The sequence below is a fragment of the Gastrolobium bilobum genome, unplaced genomic scaffold (genome assembly GCF_033153095.1).
Source record: "Gastrolobium bilobum isolate Gb01-03AN ecotype WA unplaced genomic scaffold, APGP_CSIRO_Gbil_v1 utg48080, whole genome shotgun sequence".
NCBI lineage: Eukaryota > Viridiplantae > Streptophyta > Magnoliopsida > Fabales > Fabaceae > Gastrolobium > Gastrolobium bilobum.
The window spans coordinates 54,689-75,328 of record NW_026896970.1 but is presented as its reverse complement, the minus strand read 5'-3'; the positions used below and the strand labels follow the sequence as shown (position 1 = coordinate 75,328).

The window sequence follows — 20,640 nt, the reverse complement described above, 5'->3', positions numbered from 1 at the left end:
ATGTTCGTGTCAGTATCATATCATATGATATGTGTTTTTTTTTTTTTTTTTCAGTGTTTCCATGTTATATTTGTTAGCCAACTCTTTTTTTTTTTTTTTTTTCTGCTATTGAGATTGTGATTTAAGGCTTGGATTTCATCTTTTTCTTTCTCCACTAGATATTTTGATTTAAGGTATTCAAAAGGAATAAATAGAGTAGATATAAAAAAATAAAAGTATAATATTTTGAGAAATGTTATATTTATTATATTTTTTTCTTACTACTTCTTATTGTCAAGTTTTAATCGTTGATTTCCGTCAATATAACGATTATAATTTATTAGAAAATAATAATTAATTGATAAGTGTGATCCAATAAATTATAACCGTTAAATTGACGAAATCAACGGTTAAGATTTGATTGTAAGAAGTAGTAAGAAAAAAATAATAATAAGTATAACCTCCCCTGATATTTTATCCTATAATATTCAAACTCATATACCTCCTTTTATATTTGTCATTTTTAAATAAAAAGTGGAGTGCCCTAGATAATTTTATCGAAAGCTGTAATACTTATCACTATTTTAGATTTATTACTCTTATTACATGTTTAGCTATCGTTGAATTAATTAATTTTTTTCTTTTTCAACGATAATTAATCAGATAATAAAAATAATAAATCTAAAATAGTGATAAGATAACCTTTTCCATTTTCATTTATTTTTTTCTTTTTCAACGATAATTAATCAGATAATAAAAATAATAAATCTAAAATAGTGATAAGATAACCTTTTCCATTTTCATTTATTGTTACTACACTAGAACTTAAATTATAACCCTCCCGGCCTACCTACACCATCTACCAAGTAACAACTTTTCTAAACCCCAAGTTAGCTGTTTCGACTTGGAGACGTTCTCCATAAATCAAGGATAAATTGTGTACGGTTCTTTTTAATCTTTTTGCAATGATTTTGATTTCAGAAATCTTATTAACCTTCTGAATTTAGATACTGGATTCAATAGTAGTTTCGATAATCAATAGTGAATAATGAAAGTGGGTATCAATTAAATTACAGTCTGTTTGTATGTTCAATGCAATTTTTCTTGCGGCAATTATTTTCTTCCTCATAGAATTCAAAGTTTGTATCTTTTCTTTCTTGCAGCTCCTGATCAAGAGGGTTCAAGTACTACTCCTAATGGTCAAATCCATTATCAACTATCCCCACACTCGTAAATAACAAGGTATGGAATAACAACAGAATCTCACATGGGTGTGAGAATCATTATACTTAAGCTAAATTCTTATATGGATCGCCTTTTCTAAACATTGATGTGCTAATCTATTTGACTTGTCAACCTAAAACATCGACCTTTAAAGGAATATATAGTATGGAAATTAATATAATAGGTAAGATTTTAAGCCACAATCGGATGCCTACAGTGGGAGTAATTGGGGGAAATACGCGTGTGACCAATAACTAGTTGCTAATCACAATTATATTCCCCATATAAGATGCAAAAACCCTTATATTACATTTCCCGTTAATTGAAGTACAGCATAGATTTCAAGATGGGAAAAGGGAGCAAAAATTATGCAACAGTACATCCGATTCCGTATTACCCAGTATGATGCTATAGTTTAATCATCAGCAAAATATCTCTCCTCTGCATCAATATTGGCCTCCCTCTGCCAATGATCGTCAAGAGACTCATCATTATCTATTTTAGAGTAATCTAGATGTTCGTGATCTTCCCCTAATAGAAACTTCTGCTGCATAATGTAGGTGAATTGATTCATCCGGTCCTCGAGCTCTTCTGCAGATAAAGTTGATTCCCGACTCTCTCTCGCTAGATCATCAGATAGGGCATCATCATCAACTACATCAGGCTGATTCAAGTGCCTCTGCCAATAGCAAAAAGAAAACAATCATTGAAGCCCACAAAAAATACGGCAAACATTATAGCACTACAATATCTCCAAGTCCCAAAAGATGAGGAGCCGCAGATCCAAAAACAACTGACTTAGTTTCAGTGGTCGTCAAACTGTTTAAAACAGACAATTCATGTCAAAGAGATTATAATTAAAAAATCAGAATTTAATCCAAAATATAACCATCAACGAAAAATCACATTGCTTCTCTCTTGAGTTCTGTAGACAATATAGGGTTTATTGCTGGAACACCATAATCATTGGGAACATATGCCAGTAGTGACCATGTTAGCAATTACAGAAGAAATTACTAGAAAAAAGATTTTACATACTAACATACAATCTTATCATTTCATATAGTGATTGGTCCATGTACGGTACAAGAGTATATAATACACAAGTAAGTGGGTCAAATCAAATGTAGAAGAAAGTTCATAAAGTCAATTCCAAATAGTGATAGTTGAGATTATGTAACGGATTTGAAGAAGCCAGGACTTAGATAGTATGCAGTTGAGTTGGTTTCGAATAAAAAACATCAATTCATAGCCCCAAGTGCAACTTCTTCCTCTTGGAAGATGAAATGACAGAGGGATAGAACTTTTACATAATGCAGACATTATTCCTGCTTGCCACAAGTATAAAGATTAATTGGTTTTTAGACAGACTAATTCAAAATAGATTATTATGAATGGGAGGCATCATCTTTCTCTTGATGAGTAAAGATGTCGCAGGGTTTCAAATCAAATAAAAATTATAAAATGAAGAAGCAAAGTATCCCCATCTAAATTTGGCGACACCAATTTGGTACATTAACGAACATCATCACCAGAAGTCAGAAGATCATATAAGAGCATTAACAACATTTAAACTGATAGCATTGTCACTAGTCAGTGGAAGTCACTCGTCCTGTGGAGAGAAAGAAGGAAAAGTATACAGAATGCTCTGTTTCTACATCAAAGACAACACACAGCGTATATATGTCATGAATTTACCAAATGAAATTTGTATATCTACAGAAAAAATCTTTATATCAGCACATCATTTGTAATGGGCGGTTCTTGCTCAGAATCGCTTTGCGGAATTCCTTATTAGGCATTTTCAGAGAATGTTAGGTGTGTCCTAAGTCCCTAGACCAATTCTTGATTAGCTTTCTATAGTTAAAAGTAAAGAGTCTAACTTTCTTCATTATGCTACACATTGGTAATTTGGATGGAGCAGAACCCTCGTAGCAAAACACTTGATTTGGGATAAGATTACATTACATGGCCTTATGTTCCATTGAATTATTCTTTTTGCTTGGTTGTTTTCTGTTCTGTTATTTCGTTTAGGAGGATAAAATCCTCCTTTCTCTTTGTAATTTCTCTCTTCCGCTTTATAAATTTCTCCTTTTATATATACAAAAAAAAAAAGGCTAGTTAAAACAAAATAAAATAAAATAACCTGCATAAAAATAAAATTCACAAAATACAATTGATTAATAGATTAAAGAGTAGTACCTCAACAGGCCCTGCATTGCTACTACCTTTTCCCCTCTCTTCTTCTTCTTCTTCATCATCATCATCTTCTTCTTCTTCCTCTTCTTCTTCTTCTTCTTCTTCTTCTTGTTGAAATCTGTCATTGCCAATCCAATCCCTTTGAGGCACGCCCATCCTCTGCTGTTCACCTCTAATCTTGGCAACAAGCTCGGCTTCCTCGCACCTCCTCAAGAGCGTCTCCGACCACCGCTCTCCGGGGCGGGCCATGGCTCTGCCGGTATGGTCCTGAAACTTGCCGACGTAATCGTGATGCAGATAGGGCTCTCTTTCCCTCATCGCGTCTTCAGAGAAGTATTTCCCATCGCACATCAACTTGTTCAAGTAAGCCCTCCTCCGATTCTTAACCGTCACCGACCTCTTCCTCAACTCCTCCGACGTCGGCCTCATCACGCTCCTCAACCGCTTTATGTGCCAATTAACCTCGTAATCGTCCCCTTTCATCGATTCGAATTCGCTCAGCTCATTGCACGTGAGTTGTGAACCATATCGTTCTGCATAAAAAGAGAAACATATTAGAGAGAGAAACAGAGGGGGAGAGAGAGAGAGAGGTGACTGAATTAACCTAAGAAAAGAGCAACGTCTCTGGAGAGAAGGTCGCGGAAAATGGCCTTGCGTTGTGAAGGAAGGACGGAAGTGGATTCGAGAGCGCGTGGGAAGTAAAGGTTCTCCTTCTCTAAACATGAAAGCCTCTCTGATATTCTCTCTATTGCTTCCTCACTCATCATCACCTTCTCCTTCTCCATTTCTATCTAAATTGCAAGAAAAACAAACCCTTTATATATGCCCGTTTCTTGTTGGGTTAGGCCGGTGGCCCAACCTCATATCGGCCCATTTACCACGTACAACAATAATTTTACAAGATTAAATAAATAAAAAGTGCTACCAACAAAGTCAAATAGCCTGCTGACTCCCATAAGCATGTTGACAAGAGTTCATTCTCTAGCCGTGTGTATGAAAAATATTTTATTAGTAGAGACAAAATTTATTTCGGTGATTTCTACGTCTCCAAGAGAAACTTCGATTGTACTGAGAGATACCCTTGAGGAAACTCCAAAATGCCTCCTTTATTTTGTTTGTTGAGTAACTTAGTATGTAGTTCATTTGACTCCTTTCCTTCTAAATATATATTCCCATTATTTGCAAGATCTCAAAATGATTAGTAATTGCATCCACTTCAAATTGGGAATTTCAAGATCAAAATGAGGAAATTCATTCTCTAGATCATGGCCGGAGTTGTGATTAATGAAACAAAAATTTCCACCTATTTCCGACATTGCTAAAGTTGAGCAAAGAACCAAAATTAAATAAACTTTAAACAAGTAACCACCAGGCATTTAAATCAATTGATAAGGGGTTGTTCATGCTTAATCACTTAATCAATGATCTCAAATTCGAATCCTAGATAAGCAGCTGTGTTCAAAACTTGTGGTCCTAACCGGCTCAACCAGATTAGTTGATTAATCCATGAACAATGAGAATAGTACTGGAAAACATAGAGGTACATCAACACATGAATATTTACCAGAGATCTTCAATCAATGCCCACCCATTTCCTAAATTCCTGAACATGCTCAAGCCTTCTGCTTTGTGCTTCTGTTCTTGTATTTGAAGCTTTTAAACTCCTATAGAGATTCTTATGAAGTCTAAGGAACTCACTTTTGTACATCCACTTGTCAGAATACATGTTATGGTCTCTCATATGGCCAATGACCTCCATCACTCTCTCAAAGTAACCACCTCGAAGAAAGTTTAGCAAAAGCAACTCATATAGATCTCTATCTCCCACCAAATTGCCACTCTTTATGAATCTCTTAATGTCTCCCCACAGGAATGTGATCTCACGATACATACCAAGAGATGAATATCCACACATCAAATAAGCAAAAGTTTGACTTGTGGGTTGAATTTTCATCTCTCTCATTCTTCTATATGCCTTCAGTGCATCCTCCATCATTCTCGCCTTGCAGAAAAAGAAGATGGAAGTATTGAAATTATACACCAATGGAAAAACTATCTCATCTTCATCTTTCAATATTTGGGCCAAGGTAACAGCCAAATCTGATTTACCAAGTGAATTTGATGTTTCCACGTAGAGGATTTGTTTGTCAATAGCATCATCAGACAAATCTTTGTCCAAACCAACCTTTTTCATTTGTTTTAGCAGTGCCTTTGCTTCTCTTTTCATTCCTCCCTTCTGATATGCTGACAAGAGTAACATATATGTATCCCAACCCATTGGAGACCCAGTAGCCTCTACATCATCCAAAATGTCATGGGCAGACTCAAGCCATCCCAACTGAATACACGCACCGATCACATCAGAACACAAACTGGATCCTACCACTGAATATTGTTCCTCTTGAATGCTAATTAAAAGTTTTGAAAGTTCACTAATCCTCCCATCTTTCTTGTAACCACTGATGAACTTTGCCAGACCTCTGTTACTAAGAACAAGTTTCCCACCCCTATAAAGAATAAGACCTTGTCTACTTTCCATTTTAAGGACAGAATCCCTCTGCAGTAGCTCAGGCTCAATATGTATCTTCAATGCAGTCTTAAGGTTAGGAGATCCAATGGCAATAAAGCAAGGCTTTTGCAAGTGTTTCCTATATTCTTTATCAATATGACAATGATGTAAGCTATTCATATCCAGAACAAGCTTAGCAGCAGCATCAATGTCATCAAATTTGAAGTGCAAGCTCAACAAACTATCATAGAACTGACGATAGTCACGAACATAAGCAGCGGGAACTACATCAATATGATCTTTCAATTCATTCATTTCATCTCTCAAACCATTTATCTCTAGAATCTGCGAAATTAATACAATTGAGTGTGCATCAGCCACCACACCATTCAGCAGCATTAATTCAATGAGGCATAGGCCTTTCAAAGACAAATTGAACCTCACACAAGCATCAAGAACAAGGTTAAAGATCAAGGTGTCAGGCTTGACAGCAACAGCATGGTGAGCTTTTTTATCATTCAAGCAATTATAAAAATCACAAACTTGAGACAGATAATTGGATGCAAGATGTGTTCCAATTTCAGTCTTCACAATATGAAAAACAACCAAGGACAATAAATGCATAGGGGGTACACACCCTTTATTAAGCATCAATCTGAGTAACACTGAGGCAGGGGATGGCATTTGCAACCTAGCTAGAGAAAGTGCAAGTTTGGATAAGGTATCAACATGAAGTAAACCTGACTTCTCTTTAACAATCTGCAATGCCAAATCACATGTTTTTCGCATCCAAACATGGTTGGAAGAATAGGACAATTGAACAATGAGCTGGTTCACAAGGTGAACATCAGGGTAGCCATAAAGGCTTCTGAAATCCTGAAAGAATTCCCATGCTTCATGCACTTGACGATTCCTCAAAGCAGATTTAAGCTTCCCCAATAGAATTTCTTGGGTGGAACGTTCCCATGGTAATCTTTCACAGTGGCCAGAAGTGGAAAAATTTTGCACGAATGGATTGACATACCCACAAAATATCCTATGTAAAGGAGAAGCCTTTCTGACGAAGTGGTTACGTGATAGAATGTATTTGGTAAAAGGAAGCAACATGCCACCATGCCTATGCTATTTGAGCTTTATTTATGCATACACATGCAACCCAAAGACTGAAAGTCTTCAACTCGATGTTCAAGGAGCACAATTTCGAACCCCATTGTCGATGAATTTTAGATTTTGGGAATTTCCGAAGAAAAACAATAGAAGATTGGGATACTCTGATGAGTATTGAACGCGAAGTGTAAACCCTAACGTAACTAACGAAGAATGCATATATGAATCAATACATCTACAGTATACAATATTGGGTAAGAGAAATTTTATTTTTATTTTTATTACCACTGACAATGGAACAAATTTTTTTTTGGTAAACAATAGGGGAAAAACAATGGAACAATTTAAATATAACATTATAATACATGATATAAAATTAAATTTATTTCATCAAATTTATTTCATAACACTTTATAATAATATCTAGGCTATTAATTATATACAAAATAATTTTATTAAATTAAATGTGAAAGTATATTTACCATTTTAGTTTAATTTTTTATTACTTAAATGGATGGATAATTTTTATTACTTTATTTTGTTCAACAAGTATATATGAATGTTATTGATTTAGGGCCTCTTTTAAGATAGGATAGGATAACTTATCATATCGTATTTTTATCTCTTGTTTGGTGGGTCAATAGGATATGATTAGCTTATCGTATTGTCTCATTTTATCCTATTCAATACATATTTCTTATCCTGTGGAGAGAGTTGGGTTAGGATTCAACATAATAGAATATCAATATTGGATACCCATTATATCCTCACGCTACCCAATATATCCCCATGTTACCCAATATATTTGTATTTATTGTATTATATTTTGTTTTTTCTTTCTCCTTTCTCCTTCTACATAATCTTATCAGATTGTTAATCAGGTGCTCATCAAACACAGGACATGATATAAGCTTATCAGCCCCATATCATATCTTACTCTTATCTTATCATGTCCACCAAACGAGCCTTTAGTGTCTATAATAAACAACGCTTGATTTCTCTTATATTCTAGTCTAATTGCTTTTAGTTCAGCGGCTTAGGCTAAAAATTAAGAGATGAAAAAACACAGGCAGTAATATTCAAAGGTTTATGAAGTGGCTTAGAGGGAATAAAAATTTAATCCTTAAGATGTTTAAATCATCAAATATAATTTTGTCTTGGGGTTTAGCTATAAATTTATTACATTTGGCTTTTTGACTATTTTACCATTTATTAATTAAAAAATAATTAATTTACCTCTGACCTAAAACATTTCATCAATTTGCTCATGTTTGAGCTTTGACTGAAGATTTAATCGATCACATCGTGTACGTAATCGATTACATATTCAAAAAAGCTTTGATAGTCGACCCATTATGTAATCGATTACACTACAATAGCGTAATCGATTATATAATGCCCAGAAACCCTATATCGATATGTCTTAGTCTTATTTCAATTATACCCAATTTTTACACCAAAATCTACCTCGTTTCTCGTCTCTATTTCAACCCATCAAGATTTTATTTCATCTCACGATCTCTAAAGCCTTAATCTTGTGAAATTATTGTAATTACACTTATATATTCCATTTTTTTTTTTTGTAAAATCCGAACCAAACCAAACCCAAGTCCCAATTTCGTGTGAAAAATGAGCTCAAGTTCAAACACTTATATTATACTTATCTACCACAATGGCAGGCATTTTGAAGGTCGCAATGGTGTCCAGTTTGAAAGAAAATGAAAATGATGAAAATAAAACTAGGCACTTAATACAATGAGCTCAATGGGAGAATTCACCAAAATCTGAGGCTACAAGGCAGTCAATGCATTCATATGTTAATAGCGAGGGTAGAGACTATAATTGGTAAGGATATTATATACTTCATTAGTAATGGTATATGTGATGATGAAGATATGGAGTGTGTTATAGATGCATTTGCTGACCGAAAATTACAAAATTTTATTGAGATATATGTTGAAGTTGATTATGGTCAGTCTTTATCTTTACCCAAGCATACAAGCTCCACAATATTTTGGTCAAGAAGACAGAGTTGTCGGTTTATCTGCAACTACATAAATGTTAAGTCAGATAACATTGGGGGAGGAAGAGGAGGAGGATATGGACAACGATGAGGAGGGAGAACTTGAGAGTATTATTCCGCTAGGTGACACCACAAAAACTGACGTGAAGGGTGATTTTGACGCTGATACGAACCCAGTAAACCTGAGTTCCCCGGCTATGTCCCCACTTCATGTTGACCCAGTTAGCACTGGTAAGTAGTAAATTTCAAATTTTATTTAACATTTCATATTTGTGTTGTTATTGCTTCTGACAAAAATATCATGCTTTATATGTAGGGCCAGATATTAAGTCATTTTGGAATGAAAGCCAATATTATTCCTTCATTAATTGGGTGCACCCTAATAATGAGATGGAGATGTTATATAGTGATAATGATTTGCACGGTGGTTGGCAATTGGGGCATCCATTATATGTGTTACAAGAGTTTTCTTCCAAATTTGAAATGCAACAGGAGTTTCGATTACATAACAGGTCAATGGTCAAAGCTTTTTTTGAATATGTATTCGATTATGTGCGTGTTGTAATTGATTAAATCTTCAGTCGACTATCAAACACTCGCATATTGGTGGAATGTTTTTGGTCAGGGAAAAATTGGTTATTTTTTAATTAATGAGGGGCACAATGGTCAAAAGCCTTGGTACTTCAATTACTTTGTTATTTTTTTTATTAGGGTTTGATATTTGTCCTTTTAAAGGATATAGAATTGTGTCATTTTAAGTGAGAAAAAAATACAAGTAATAGAAATCATGGGGGGGGGGGGGGAAACGGGTTTTTTAATTTAAATTTTATATAAAAAATATTAATTTGTATTTTTCTCTCACTTAAAATGACATAACTCTATGTTCTTTAAAAGGACAAATGTTTTTTCCTTTTTATTACTTAATACTTTAAAAAGTTTTTTTAAGAAAGGATTAAAAATATACTTATCCTATCAAACTTTTTATTTTAGTTTTAAAATTGTTCGATGAGGAGGGAGAACCTGAGAGTGTTATTCCACTAGGTGACAACTTAGATACTGACATGGAGGGTGATTTTATCGCTAACACAAACCCAGTAAACCTGAGTTCCTCGGCTATGTCACCACTTCATGTTGACTCAGTTAGCAGTAGTAAGTTAGTAAATTTCAAATCTTATTTAACATTTCATATTTGTGTTGTTATTGCTTTTAAAAAAAATATCATGCTTTAGATGTAGGCCAGAGATTAAGCCATTTTGGAATAAAAGCCAACATTATTCCTTCATTAATTGGGTGCACCTTAATGATGAGAAGGAGATGTTGTATGGTGACGATGACTTCCACAGTGGTTGGCAATTAAGGGATCCATTATATGTGCAATAAGAGTTTTGTTACAAATCTGAAATGCAACATGCCATGAAATTACATTGTATGAAGGGTCATCGTACAACCATAGTTGCAGAAAGCGATAGCATAGATTTGTGATGAAGTGTTGAAACCATGCTAACGGTTGTCCCTGCTATGTGACGGCAATCATGCCCAAGAATGGAAATACTTGGGGTGGTCGATAAGTGGTGTAAAGATTACACATTCCTAAACCAGGATCTTACCCGGGATCATAGACAATTGGATTCATAAATTATTTGCAGCCATTATGAGTATGTTTTGTATGATGTGCAGTTACATATGGTTTGTTTATGTTTATTTATTTAGTGGAAAATATTTACTAACAATATTGAGAATTTGCTTTATTTTTTATAGGCATGTTAAAGGAATATCCATCTTTAAAACTAGTTCTGATACAAGAGAGGATACAATGTCTGTATGGATACAGTATAACCTACAAGAAGGCTTTGAAGGAAAAAATGAAAGGCATTGCGAAGTTATTTGGTGACTGGGACAAATCATATGCATTTTTGCCCAATTAACTGACATACATGACACAGTGTAATGTGGGTTCTGTCTTTAAGCTTGATATGCGTGAGTGTTTTGACTAACGTCGATTTTATCCCGACAAGGTCGTCTTTCATAGGATTTTTTGCACATTTCACCAGTGCATTGAGGCCTTCAAACACTGTAAGCCCATGCTCTAAATTGATGGCACTCATCTATATGGAAAATACAAAGGAACTCTACTCCTCCCCCTCATCTGACTTGTTATCCTCTTCCCTCTCATCTGACACATCAACCCCCTCCTTATGATCACCTGTTGCCTCCTATCCTCATTCAAGCTCCAGTTGACCAAGCCTATTCTCCAAGCCCTTGAATCGATATTGAATGTGCTTAAACCTTTCATTCTGTTTATCTATATGGCTCTTTCACCTCTTTTTCTGTTTAAGCTCCATCTTTGTTATTCTCCTAAGTGTGGCATTGATGTTTTTCATGACATCACGAAAGGTGAATCCACCTTTAGGCTCAACTATCTCCTTCAGGTCAGCATGGTCATCCTCGTCACCATCATCCGCCTTAGCCTCAACATTGTGTTCATCTGGGTCAACCTCAGGGATGTCAACCTCAACCTATCTTGTGAACTGCCACACACTTGCATCCATCTTTGAGATCTTGCACTGCTCCAATAGACGTTGTTCTAACGTGGCATTATAGCATGTGAGCCTCTTTGTACACTCAGTCTCCATGGGAACATCAAAATGCTCCAATATCCTCTGAACTCGAAAGGCATCTGGAAATGCACCTTTATGCTTGGCCTTATACATGATCCAACATATGTAGTGCCCCTAATTCACCTATATGTCGTGACAGGTACAACAGAGGAAAGTCACCCTCCAACACCCTCACATGATTGAAAGCTCGGGGGAACAATATGTAGGTGATGACGTAGTGCAAGATACGAGCATCAACACTAAGCAACCCTACAGTATAAACAACATCATGCCCATGCCTGATATCACGCCTCCTGGTTTCCTCCACAATATCATCTCGCACAAATCTAGGAATGATGGCATTGTTTTTCCCATCATACTCCACTGTAAGATGACCATCAAAGTCGTACTCTAATAACTTTGTCCATATCAGAGTCGTCATCACTATGTCCTTTTCGTAAACATGAGACCTCAGCTCACTCTGTATATAGTTGAGGTTATAGTAGAAGGCCCTCACCATAACCTCTGAATATGGATATAACATCAGCAAGCACTCTCAAATGTGACCCTCCAACAATGCCACTAAGTCAAATCCCTCCGACAAAAAGAATGCCAAATCCAATGCCTTTGGCTAACAAATGGGTCTACTAAAAAGATCATCAATAAATCGTGCATGCTCCGAGGGATCATCATCAAGCAATTACCCAAATGGGAGGTCCACATGCCCAAGCTGTTGTGTCCTTGAAGAAGAAGGACGGTCCTAGCGTTGCTTGGTCCATTTTTCGGTGTCGGTTACTACTCTCTTCGAACCTCATCTACCAGCCATGATAACAACACAAACCTGCAAACAAACATGATAATTTATCAACAGCACAAAACACAAATATAATAAAAAAAATAAAAAATCAGACCAGAAATTCGACAATTTTTTTTTTACAAAACCTATGAAACATAAACCCTAAACCATATGCATTCATCAAAACCTAAACTAAACAACCATAAAACCGAAGAATAATAGCAAAATTTCATGTCAATCGAACCAAACCTTTGAAGAATCAGACTAGGGTTCTTAAACCCGAAAAAAGACAAAGAAGAACTGAAAAAGAAATAGAACAAAACATACCAATAAGTGAGAGAAATGAGCGAATGATGTTGTCTTGTGAACCCAGCACACGATTCTTGAAGATTTTCAGGCAAAATCACGAATTGATGCCTTAAGGTTTGGGGTAGTCGATTACACCTTTCGTTTATAACCCCCTTAAGCCAAATGAAAAAAACAGTTACATTATGAAATTGATTACTCCATTTTCGTAATCGATTGCATAACAGGTCAACGGTCAAAGCTTTTATTTAATATGTAATCAATTACATACGTGTTGTAATCGATTAAATCTTCAGTCAACAGTCAAACAAGGGCAGATTGGTGGAATATTTTGGATTAGGAAAAAAATGATTATTTTTTAATTAATGAGGGGCACAATGGTAAAAAAACTCTAGTACTTTAGTTACTTTTTTATTAAGGTTTGTTGTTTGTCCTTTTAAAAAAGACATATAATTGTGTCATTTTAAGTAAGGCAAAGACACAAGTATTGAAAATCATGGGGAGAAAGTGTATATTTTTTTAATTTAAAGTTTATATAAAAAATATTAGTTTGTTTCTTTCTCTCACTTAAAATTACATAATTTTTTAAAAGGACAAATATTTTTCCCTTTTTATTATTGAATACTTTAAAAAGTTTTTTTAAGAAAGAATTAAAAATATACCTATCCTATCAAACTTTTTATTTTAGTTTTAAAATTGTTTGTTTATCCCTTTTTTTTTTAAAAAAAAAAAGATACATCGGGAGAGGGAAAATTAGGGTGTGTTTGAAAGTGTTTTAGTTTTTTTGTTTTCAAAAACTGGTTTAAATATGAATTTTAAAAAACTGATTTTGAGAGTAAAAAAGCAAAAAAACTTGTTTGAGTGTAGTTAAATTAAAGTTATAAATAAGTTGTAATTATTTACAAAAATGTCATTAATGAAATTTTAGAATTACAAAAATGCCATCTAATATTTACGAAACTGTCATTAATAAAATTTTAGAATTACAAAAATGCCATCTAATATTTACGAAACTGCCATTAATTAATACTGATAATTACAATTTTGCCACCGCCTACAAAAAAAAATCGCAAACAACGCTGGAGAACATCCTCAAGTTGTTTTAGTTTTCTGGTTTTAAAAACAAAAAAAGAGTCATTGTTTTGGGAAGCATTTTGCAAAATAATTATTCCCAAACAAATTTTTTTATTTTTTTGTTTTAAAAATTTAAAAACTGTTTTTAAGAACAAGAATCAAACAGACCCTTAATGCCTGACTTCGTTTTTTCGAATTCTAACTCCATTCATATATTTGTTAATATAATATGGGTTTTTGGTTAGAGATTTTTTCAACAGATTATGCTATTGGTGACATTTGAGCCAATTTTCCTTTTAGTTCTTCAAAAAAAGGTTATCAGATCAATCATAAAAGATGAAAAACAAAATATCGGAATGGATTACCTACTTAAAAAATATCGAAATGGATTAAAACGATATAAAAATTAATATGAATATGTGGGGGCTTTTTTCTGTCCACACGTCGCTTTTGACCCGATTAGAGAACAAGAAAAGAAAGTACTACTACTTCGATTTTTATTTTTTTTCTTTACAAACCTCAATCGATTTTAATTTTTTTTATACACTAATGAGAATTAAACACGTAATTTAATTTTATAATCTTGCATAGTTCCTAATGTGTAAAATAAAGTTAGGTAAGGACAAAATTTTACCTAAAATTTCAATTTTATCCTTACCTTACTTTGCTTTTTTTTTTTTCATTGGGAGCCACGTAAGATTACACTATTAGTAGTATTAATAAAATTAAGTATTAGAAAAATACTGTATTAATCCAATAAGTTATAGGACAAAATTAAAAAACAAAATTAAATTAAAAGGCAATATAACATGTAAAAAAGTTAAAATGACAAATATAATTTGTGCCACATAAGCTCCTGAAAATATTTGTAAAATTATTACGTTATATTTAATCACTGATTTTGTCAAGTAAGGACATAAATAAACTTTTTAAATCTACTTACCTAGCCTGCTCAAGATTTTATCATATTCTTTGTGCAGTTTTTTCTTTTAAGCTCTTGTTTGCCAGTGATACAATTAAGTTAAATTAAGAAATTTTACCCTTCAAGTGCAATTGATAAAAAAAAGGTGATCTTTAATCAAGCTTGTTAAAAATTTAAAATGAGATAAAGTGTTTAACTCTATTTTAAGGGAAAAATATTTATTCTTTTAAAGCATGGTTATTTTAGTTAAAATTAATATTTTTTATTTAAAATTTAAATTAAAAAAAAAATCATCCCACTTCCCCCCATGATCTCCATTATATATTTCTTTCTTTTATTTAAAATAACACAATTCTATCTTCTTTTAACATCAATCCCATATTTTAAATTCCACCCTCAAGATGTTTTATTTTCAATTACAATTTTAATAACGCATTTAGATATTTCAGTAATCTAAGAAATAAATATACAAATACTATTTATTATACTTTTCCAGCCAAGTATCCCCAATGCATTTCAATATTTTCAATTATTTATTGCACAAAATAGAATCAATTTTGAGGAGTTTGTAACAATTTTTCGTCATAACATGTAGCACTCCACCCACCTTTTCACTCTTTATTTTTTGACATGATCTTCATCTTTTTCACCTTTATAAATGTGAGGCATTCCATAAATGGGAAAAGAAAAGCATTAATAATAATAACAATAATAATAATAATAATAACCAAAGCATTAACTTCAAACCTGACTGGAAAATTTTAATGAGAATGTGATTTACAACTTACTGAGAAAGGCTAACTACATCATGCATGGCATCTATTACTTCATCTCTGTCTCTTATAAATACACCAAACTTTCTCACTAATTGCATAACCTAAAGCTTGGTGCTTTCAAGCAGCAACTTCATCCACGTTAGAGTTGAATACAAAACTTGGGAAAGCAGTTGTTATATCACTGCATAAAGTATTATACATAGTTAGAACATAAAAAGATGGATGAAATTAGATTAATATTTACCATAAAAGAAAATTCCAGACATACCTCAGATAGGGTAGGGTCATGATTTTTAGCAGTGATGGATTCTCAGAAACAAACTTCTGCCACTCGACCAGGTCTATTTTCCCATCTTGGTTCAGGTCAGCATCTAAGAAAGTCTGGCCCCAAAAAATACAATGTTGAGCTTAAGCCTTTTATTTAATTTTTGATAATTAAGGGAAGAAAAAAGAGAGGTTACAACACAGCATCAATAAACTATATTTCTTACAAAAATGCTTCATATCTAATATTTGATATTATCTAGGAATTTTACAAGCACAACTCACTTTGTCAAGAATTGTTTCTATCACCTCATCTGCCAACTTCATTTCAGACTCACAAAGAAGCGCAATTAACATTTGCTTGACCTGTCAGAAATCACGAAAAAGAATGATTAAATATACAAGACCAAACTGAAAATCATCAGTTTAGAACAGAGACATATCGATGTGTAGATTAGCACTTCTTTTGTTTTGTCAAACTGAACACTTTAGTTGCATCAAGGGTATATGAACAAATAATCACCATCTTACCTCTTGGCGCTCTATAAAGCCAGTATTGTGCAAATCATAAAGCCTAAATGAAACTGCAAGAAAAACCCAAACCCAATATATCAGCACAACTAAATCACAGTAAGGAATCAAGGGTAAATTACAATGAGTTGAGGATTTGATCTTTAACTTACAATCTATCTTGTCTTCTAGTGGTGCATTTGGGTGGAAGACGTTGAGAGATTTAACAAAGTCATCAAAATCAATGACTCCCTTCCTCTTGACATCAAATAGATCAAAGATCTGCATGTAGAAAATTTCTGATATCAACAGATATCTAGTCAATTGAAAAGGCTACTTCATGGAGATGCCACAAGAATGACATAACATGTCAACGAAGAAATCAATAACTGTAAAGAACCAATTCAACCCAAAAGTTTAAGCTGTTGAGTGAGGCTACATTAATGGTTTTATATATCTCAACAACCTCTCTCACACAAGAGCCCATTGGGCTTGAAGGGTGGACAATGCACAGGCCCACCTACCTGTGCGAAGAAAGAAATTCCACTAGAAAGAAAGTGGGGGGCGGTGAGGATCGAACCCGGTACACCGAGGCTCTGATACCATGTAAAGAACCAATTCAACCCAAAAGCTTAAGCTGTTGGGTGAGGCTACATTAATGGTTTTATATATCTCAACAATAACAAAGTTGCAAAGGTAATCAAACATTGATTTCTATTCCAAAAAGGAAACAAGGAGATGATAAAAATAATCTGCATGTATAAATTTGACAAATATTGGACCGAACAAAATGGTTCACAATAAACAAGTTACAGGCTTGTATTGAAAGGACTAGTACATTGAGTTTCTTGCTGGAAAATAAAGTGAAACAGAAAATTTCTTCAATACCCTACTTCAATTGCAATATTCCCAAAGAAATAAACAGTAGGGAGTAAATGGGTTTGTTATAGGCAGTTACAAGGCAAGTTAGGAGGTTAGGTCAGTAGTAGCTACATAGGAGAAATTGTATTGGGTAGGCACTTTTGGCAGAATAACAGATTAACTAAGCCATTATCAGTTGGAGAGAGGACTCCCTCTCTTGTTTTCCTAGCATTTGTGTCTTCCGCTTTCCTTTGCTTACTTTTCTAAAGTTCTAGACTTTTATAATTCTTGGAACCTATCAGATCTAAAGAGTACATTTGGGTCAGCCTATATACATTCACACATGCTTGCAGGAAACATCAACAATTATGACATAGTTATTAATATTAAGAAAGCACAAGTATGATGTAGAGTACCCGATTAGCAAAGATATTCTCCTTTTTCCTATTCTTGAAGATCGCCAATTGAAATTCTTCCTGCAAAGAAAGAACACCCGTGACCACAATATGGACTATGAATTCAATTTGAAGAACAAATAACCAAAATAAACTTGTGTGTCAACTGGATTAGGACGATAATATATGAAGAAGTATAAAGCCAAAAAAATAAGCTAAAATCAAAATATGTGAGAGAAAAAATCAAAGAAAAGAGATAATATACTGTAGATCATTCATGTCTGGAAGCATCATTCAGAAAATCAAAACCAATTATCTCCATATGACACATAAATGATTAAACAGAAATTTCCAAAATTTTGTAAACCAAAATATATGGCCTGAATTCTTGTGATAAACTACACATGCAAAACTAATGAACTAATTTCTCTTGACAAATACCCATCACAAGGTAGATGTCAGAATATAACTAAGTTCCTCCCAGGGAACAACTGGAGATAGAAAGAAGGAATTTTTTATGTAGTACCTTGCTTATTAGTCCATCATCAACAACAGAACTGCTGATGCTCTTAAAAAGCTCGAACAGGGCTTCAACCTCACTGACAGTGACTGGGAAACCAAAAATTTATACACCAGTTTAAACTACAAAACTAACATGAGTCCTTGAGAAGTAGAGATAGAGCGATTGCATAACAAATGCGCATCATGGATGGAAACTTTTTTCTTAATGACTAACAAATGCAACAAATCTAGATTTTATTTCTCAAATCAGCAGAGCTCGCAGAATGCATAGGTCTAAAATTGTGTGTTCCGAAGAGGAGAAAAGTTTTGTAGCAAATGGAAGAAAAAACAGCCTTTTACACTTGAGGTGGTGACAGAATAGAAAAGACAGGATTATAAGCTACAGATTCTAATGTCAGAGAAAAGATGTGAGACTATTCTTTAATCTCTTCAATTTTGCAAGTAGAAAGCAACTAACAACATTTTACTTTGGTTTGGTTTACTACACAAAATACAGAAGAAATGCAACTTATAATATTACATTCATATATACCAGCAGATACAGCACAAGCAATACTGACAAAGATTGTCAAATGAAAATTGTTTCACTTCATGTAGCCCAATTAAGATAGATTAAAAAAGGGTAGGCCCAAGGAGAAGTGCTACTCTTTACAGATCCAACTGTGCCTACCTTTAACAATAAACCAAATAAAGTGAACTGTGTTTTGTTTGGCTGCAAACTTGCAATCTTTCCCTTCTCAGAAACCCCAGAGGAAACATACCATACATAATTGCAAGCGCTTACAGAATATTATTATAACTTTGTGTTATTATTATAACTGTAAGATTCATCCAGCAAGAGTGCAAGACCAAGAGTAAATAATTCACAAGAAGCAACGCCTCGGAAGTGTGTAAACTTAGAATTCAATAAAACAGTGACAATCACAACAAACCACAATCTTGTTATTGTGAGAATTACAGCTTTGCATCATTTCATTGGAAAAACTAATCAACTTACAGGCTGTTTGTGATGCAAGAATTACTGGATCCACCTGCCCAGGAAACTGACTTGTTGCCTTAGAGTTGAAACAGCCCATTTATGGAGGAAATGCAGGCAAGGAAGCACGGCACAGGACCAGTGCTCAGAGCTCCCTAAATCATCCAAATCGAAACACCACAACATAAAATAAAAAAATAAATAAATAAATCAACCCTACAACAATACATGTTATCTTATCTAAACACAACTAAAGAAATAAAAAAAATAAAAAAGAAAAAGGAGGAAAAATTAAAATAATGCTTGCAATCTGAAGACGTCCATCACTGTATGGCAGAAACAATAATTGATAATTAAGAAAAGATAGCTATGAGCTCAGAGTCACAAAAAGAAACATTTTTTTATGTAATTATTGAAGAAGACTAACTCTCAGAACTTGACTCTTCAAAAACAACTTGGAGTATGAGAAGGGCATGGGGCAAATAAAATATTGAATAATTAACAAATAAAAATTCGACCTTGACTTCAAAATTTTATCCCCATTAACAAGATGAAATAATCTTTCAAACTTAAAGAACAATCAATATCACAGGATTCCATTGATCCCATCAACACGCAACAGAGGACACACTTAGAAAGATAACACACACACACATAGACTCACGCACACCCTCAATTAGCAAAAGAGAAAAATAAAAATGAAAACCCACATTGTAATTACTTTTTCCTTCTTCCCCCAACGAACCGCAAAAGAACATCATGTAAATCAAACACAGAAAAAAGAAGAATCAAGAAAACAAAGGAATCATAACAAAGTCAAAATATGAGCACAATCGAAAGCATAATGAATCATGGTGATGAAAAGAGACTCACCCCACTTGAAAACTCAGTCCTAGAAAACTAGCATTTGAGTGAGTATGGCGATGGGAACAAGAGCTCGAGGAGAGAGAAAGTGGGAGACACGGAGTTCTAGAGGGAGAAAAAAAGCGTAATGTGTCATATATATGTATATATATTAGAGATTCACGCTGTTCTTGTCGGAAACTCCCTCAACTGAAAAGTAAAGTTGGAAACGTTAACGGCGAAATTGGTTGGTAGCGAGGGTCGCTATTTTTTTTTTAGGTTAATTTTATCAAAAGAAAAAACAGAAAAAATGGAATCAGAGTGTAGCATTTGGAATATTCCTACTTTTACCCCTATATTTGGTTTTCCCACTTTTTCATTCTTAACAAGTAAGAAAGGTGTTTGTTTTGGCAATTTATCACAATAGAATAGATCCTTCTACTAAATTAATTTCCTCATCTCGAAAAGTCCTACTATTAAGAAGGTGTCACTCAATTACAGGCACTAACTCCATTTTTTTTTCTTTTTTAAAATAAAATATGTGACATTAATGTTGAATATTCTTCTTCAAGAAATAATAGTCAAAAAATATGTTCTTCCTACTTTACTTTCTTGAAAATTTGGACATCGATTAAGTGTTTTAAATGTAATAAGTCATTGTAGAGTACACCTTTAGTTTTTTTTTTAAATTAACTTATTTCAATTGGTGTTCAAGCTAACTGAATTTTAAAATTCTTAGGTTGATTTACTGTTACAT

At 33.8% G+C, this 20,640-nt stretch overlaps 3 protein-coding genes across 4 annotated transcripts; all 3 read right to left on the bottom strand.

The window, feature by feature from the left end:
• Positions 1–1,392: 1,392 nt before the first annotated feature.
• LOC133303099 (uncharacterized) lies at positions 1,393–4,614 on the bottom strand. 2 transcript variants are annotated; one of them, XM_061502963.1, is made up of 4 exons: positions 4,007–4,614; positions 3,412–3,935; positions 2,110–2,116; positions 1,393–1,827 (listed from the first exon to the last, which is right to left on the bottom strand). In XM_061502963.1, exons 1-4 carry the CDS (start codon positions 4,185–4,187, stop codon positions 1,619–1,621), a joined length of 921 nt encoding a protein of 306 aa, XP_061358947.1. In that variant the 5' UTR covers positions 4,188–4,614; the 3' UTR covers positions 1,393–1,618. The 2 variants fall into 2 exon arrangements, with proteins under 2 accessions (XP_061358947.1, XP_061358946.1); XM_061502962.1 differs by lacking the exon at positions 2,110–2,116 and having other exon boundaries at positions 1,393–1,882; positions 3,406–3,935; positions 4,007–4,602.
• LOC133303098 (pentatricopeptide repeat-containing protein At4g17616) lies at positions 4,065–7,181 on the bottom strand. The gene is made up of 2 exons (XM_061502961.1): positions 4,967–7,181; positions 4,065–4,193 (listed from the first exon to the last, which is right to left on the bottom strand). Exon 1 carries the CDS (start codon positions 7,016–7,018, stop codon positions 4,976–4,978), a length of 2,043 nt encoding a protein of 680 aa, XP_061358945.1. The 5' UTR covers positions 7,019–7,181; the 3' UTR covers positions 4,065–4,193; positions 4,967–4,975.
• An 8,307-nt stretch (positions 7,182–15,488) lies between these two features.
• Positions 15,489–20,127, bottom strand: LOC133303082 (calcineurin B-like protein 1). The gene is made up of 9 exons (XM_061502944.1): positions 19,914–20,127; positions 19,062–19,195; positions 18,069–18,151; positions 17,564–17,623; positions 16,460–16,568; positions 16,308–16,360; positions 16,062–16,142; positions 15,781–15,893; positions 15,489–15,693 (listed from the first exon to the last, which is right to left on the bottom strand). Exons 2-9 carry the CDS (start codon positions 19,138–19,140, stop codon positions 15,630–15,632), a joined length of 642 nt encoding a protein of 213 aa, XP_061358928.1. The 5' UTR covers positions 19,141–19,195; positions 19,914–20,127; the 3' UTR covers positions 15,489–15,629.
• Positions 20,128–20,640: the final 513 nt, after the last annotated feature.